Below are 5,000 nucleotides of genomic sequence, written 5' to 3' on the forward strand. Positions count from 1 at the left end.
CTCGTACTAAAATGACCACGGCATCACGTTTTTCCGGCCAAAATGACACTGGTTTGCGCGCGCTCACTGTTGCCTTATGAGAAAATCTCGTACTCGTAGCCGTTCTCGTACTAGAATCAAACGCTCTCTAATAACGTAAGAGGGATTACGTTGGGAATAGGGCCAATCTGAGGGATTACTTCTCTTACCTTCATAATCTCTTGGTTTGAAGTTGTAGTCACTTTCATCAAGCACTTGTTGGTATGGGGCTTCATGTACGGCTTGTAGCTTCCACTTAAAAGGTCAAAGGTAACATCAAGGCAATTTACTACCTTCTTGTTTGCTTCAATTGTTATTTTAAGACCGTTAGATTTAAAAACAATGCTGACTTCTTGTTCTGTTTTTTTCATTTTCTCCTGGCGTGGTCTTACCTACTGTGATTCCGTCGTCGCGGTAGAGTCCCACTTCATCTTTAAATTTGGGCGCAATGACAGACAAGTCTTTAATGAAGCTATCGCCCCTACCAACAAGCGCTTGATGAAAGTGGCTACAACTTCAAAATTAAATTCGATCCACAAGTAAAGCAGGCAACGAGAAAGAGCAAAGCCCGGAAAAGAAAGATTACCTTGTACAACCCTTCATGGGACAGCAATGTCAAGAGCAACCTGGGAAGGTAGTTGCTTGACGATGGCCCATCTGATCGAAAATTGCCGATTGTCCAAACACGTGTGGAATCTAAAAAAAGACAATCGGGAAGAAGAATAAAAATATTTGCAGGTGTAAACGGACAATATAAACATGCAAAGAGATAGCTAGTAAATGCTAATTAAAAACCTCAGCAAGAATTGAGTCTGATTGCACATTAAGAGAGGTCGATCTTAACTTTTGAATGAAAACATTTCATAGACGAGGCAGTCAAATTCGTTCGTTCACTTCATCAATACACTAAGACTCTTTGTAAGATCTTTTGGAGCCAAAGAATGTTTGTCAAGAAAATGCTTGCCAATTGATGAAGAAGAGTTTTTGTGTTTTTCAACGCGATGATGTAGATGGCGGCGTGTGAAACCAACATAACCTGCATCGCATATACAGGTCACATTCAAACTTGTAAACAAGGCACTGTTGGTTCACAATCGGCGGCTTAGCTTCTCGCAGTTTGAGATCTTGCTCAATCGTGACAAAAACGGGCTGAACGGTCGTGTGGATCTATGAATTAAACAACACGAATTGGGTCTGATCGATCGCTGACAGTAGGTGAGGAAACAGGTTGATCTGATGCTTTGGCGGCAGCAAAACGTGAAATGGAAGAGTTGACAAGTTTAATTTGGTCGAGAAAACAATAATATCAGTCGATCACATTCTTCAGAGAAGTAGTGGCAATTGGTTGAAAGTCGAAATGCATGATCCAGCATCGTTTTTAATAATCTACGTTTGTACCGGTCTTCTACGTGGCTTTTGAAGTGTAGCAGGAGGCCAGTATTTGTGGGTTGTAACGTACACCTTAGTCTCAACATTTGTATGTTTGTTGAGCGGCTGGATGCCCAAAAAAGGAAGCATGCTATTACTCTCCATCTCCACTTGTTGGAGAAGTTACTTAAGAGTTTTTTATAAATGTTTTTGCTATCATATTAAGTTCCCCTGTTTTGCCGACGTATTTATCTGTATCTGTACCTTTTAGGATAGAATATTCTGATAGAAGACGTAATTGTAGAATATACCGTGCAAAGAGTTCAATTAATTTTCCCATCACCTTCATTTAAGAGTTGACAAGTTTATCAGGATATTTTGGTCGAGAAAACAATAATTTCAGTCGATCACATTCTTCAGAGAAGTAGTGACAATTGGATGAAAGTCGAAATGCATGATCAAGCATCGTTTTTAATAATCCACGTTTGTACCGGTCTTCTACGTGGCTTTTGAAGTGTAGCAGGAGGCCAGTATTTGTGGGTTGTAACGTACACCTTAGTCTCAACATTTGTATGTTTGTTGAGCAGCTGGATGCCCAAAAAGGAAGCATGCTATTACTCTCCATCTCCACTTGTTGGAGAAGTTACTTAAGAGTTTTTTTATAAATATTTTTGCTATCATATTAAGATGCTCCGTTTTTCCGACGTTTTTATCTGTGTCTGTACCCTTTAGGGTAGAATATTCTGACAGAAGACGTAAGGGTAGAATATACCGTGCAAAGATTTCAATTAATTTTCCCGTCACCTTCATTTGCATCCATCTTTTTCTTATAATTCTTTCCTGGCCAATGCCAATTTATTTAATGATCTAACCTTTTAAAAGGACCAGCTAAACATATATACCTGGTCTTTGATTTCCTCTTTCACTTTTCTATGTGGGTTTCTGCATGTTGGAGCTTTCTAAACAGTTGCTTCCTTTTGTCTAATTCATTGAAAGGACGTAAATATCACATAACCAGGTGAGCTTAAAACAGCGAATCGAATTTTTTCGGCATATGTTGATCTCAGCATTTTAATATCAGTTGGTTAAGGCAGCGTTAAAAAGCGCTTTTCACGAGATGTTCATAATCCTGCAAGAGCTGTGAACCACATCAAACAGCTTTGAGTCCTGCGCATAGTTTATTCTGAAAGCTGAAATCCGACGAGATACGCATTATTCTGTCAGATCGGTTTCAAACTTACGATAAGTCAAATTGAAAACATGTGACAATAAAAACAAAGAAAATCGCAAGTATTTATGGAGCGGACAATTTTAAGTGTTTTTCCTCACGGATGTAGGATTGGAATCCGTCTGGTTCAACTGAAAGAGTGTTGTTTCAGTTGTCCGTACAAGAGAATATTAAATGCCAAAAGCTAAAAGGGTAGAGATGTGATTAAAGTGCAAAGACGAAAAATATTCAGAGGCCCTCGACAGGCTACTTCCAATTAAGTGAATCGAATTGACGATGTTTCTCAACTTCTGAACCAGCAAAATATTAGTCTGTATTTCATATTTGTTTTAGATAAGGAGTACATCTTACAAATAGAGTTTTGAATTTTTGTTCTCAAAATCGATAACCCTATGATAATTTTTTTTTTTTTTTTTATGGAAGTTCAATCTTTTCAAAAGGCATCGCCGTTTTTTTTTTTTTTTTCACAGCTGTGTATAGAACTGATATACAATCAGCATGACAATGAAAGTTGAACTGTTTCAACAGAAGTCGGAAACGAAGCCTCTTAGAAGCCCGATGTCATGACCTGTTAGAGCAAAAGTCGTATCTCTTTACTTTCCGGTTTTAATCACGTGTACTAAATCGATTTGCGCAATATGCACTGGCGGAGCAGGTGATTTTCATTCCCCCTTTTTATGTAAGCACATTTATGTGGCTCAAGAAACCTTGCAAACGAGTGTAATGGGCTAGTTTAGAATTGTACAGAAACGAAAGAACAAAACAAAGAAAAATGCCAGATATTCCCCTGAACCTCTACTCTGTTCTTTTGCTGCTGCACAATAGACCATATTCGTATTCTCAGTATTTGACTGGAACTAGCTTGCAATATAGGCAAATGTGGGGGAATATATTAAAAAGTGTTTGCATTTGAAAAGATTCCCCCTCATTAGCCTCTATTGCAAGCTAGTTCCAGTCCAATGCTGAGAATACGAATATGGTCTATTCGAAACTAGCCTATTCATTTAATCTTTAATTTTATTCAATGAAAAGAACAATGCATCATCATCATAGTGAGGTATACTGGGCTGCTTTATTAATAATTTAACCTGTTTCTCCGAGATATCTAGCAAGAAATTAGTGTATCCTTCAGCTGTGAGGATTCAAACTTATATTGCAACAATAGTATTAGCAAGGAGCGAAGAACGTTTCAATTAGCGCGAAAGAGTTGGATCTTTAATATTATTGCTTAATGTCAGTTCCTCGTTTTTAAGACTCTCAGTAGACTTTCAGGGATGTAATTACATTCCATCTTTTAAATACAAACGTCAGCTACGAATTCAAGAGCGAAAGTTAGGAGTGAGACAAATAATATTATTTGTTTGTTTGTTTGTACCAGGACACGACTTTGGAGATAAATCCATTTAGACTATTCGCTATTTTACGAGAACACAGGTGCATACAAAGTGATGTACATTCATCGCTGTGTCACCCCTGCAGTAGTATCACTTGTTACAACGTTTTGTGGAATTAAAATCTGTGGACCAGCCCAAGCTCAAAGCACAGGTAGATTTTAATACATGAATTAACAAATAAGAAGAGGTGACGTCTTATTGAATAAAAATTGAACACGCCCATTGAAGAGGCTGCAATCAGCAAATGCTATAATCATCTATGGTGACGTTCTCTTTCTAACTTTTTTTAACATTTCAACTTGATTATAGGAAATATTCTTGCCACGGCATCTACGTCGTTGCTGCTTTGGAGTCCTCTACGTATCAGTGGACTCCCCGATGAAGCCAGTGACACAGTACCTTTAAGCGATTCTCAACCTCTTCCAACTAAAAAGGCTATCAGAGCCTTTTTTATGACTTCAATAGGATGGAACTGCACCCCTTCTATTGAGGGTATACCACCTTTCTAATGTTATTTATTTTTATTCCTTTCTAGCTTTTTTCTTCGAATAAATTAGAACCTGAAATGAATAGTCTGCAGTGATCGTCAAAGTCTATTCTGCTCTTAAACACGAGGACGCACTATTATAAAAGAAGTCACTTCATTCTCTGCTTTTGTTCATTCAGGGGTTTTGGGAACAAGAGAACATGGCTAATTTGAACTGGGAACAGGGAAGCAATGACAAAATATTTTAGTGAACAACGGGATCGAAAAGCTGAGAACAAGTTTGAAAGTAATCTGGGAAACAAGCGTACACAAGGAAATATTTAAAGGGAACAAGGACACTCTCTGGGAGGGCCTTACATAAGGGACTTTAAGAGAGTTAAAGATTCTAGGGACTTTAAGATTCTACGACGGCGGCGTCAGAGATAACGCCACCAAATAATGGCTATTAATAAGCAAAATAATCGGTCCGTATGTGCGGTGGGAAAATTTGTACATTTCTTTTCAC

At 38.1% G+C, this 5,000-nt stretch overlaps 1 protein-coding gene across 1 annotated transcript in view; it reads left to right on the forward strand.

The window, feature by feature from the left end:
- The first annotated feature begins 2,313 nt into the window (after positions 1-2,313).
- LOC138058110 (uncharacterized) overlaps positions 2,314-5,000 on the forward strand; it is a 9,350-nt gene continuing 6,663 nt past the window's right edge. The window contains exons 1-3 of the mRNA XM_068903998.1: positions 2,314-2,404; positions 3,993-4,159; positions 4,318-4,500. Coding sequence (XP_068760099.1) covers positions 4,063-4,159; positions 4,318-4,500 — 280 coding nt within the window. The 5' untranslated portion in view covers positions 2,314-2,404; positions 3,993-4,062. The remainder of the gene's footprint in view (positions 2,405-3,992; positions 4,160-4,317; positions 4,501-5,000) is intronic.

Source organism: Montipora capricornis, chromosome 7, assembly GCF_036669925.1.
Source record: "Montipora capricornis isolate CH-2021 chromosome 7, ASM3666992v2, whole genome shotgun sequence".
Taxonomy (NCBI): Eukaryota; Metazoa; Cnidaria; class Anthozoa; order Scleractinia; family Acroporidae; genus Montipora; species Montipora capricornis.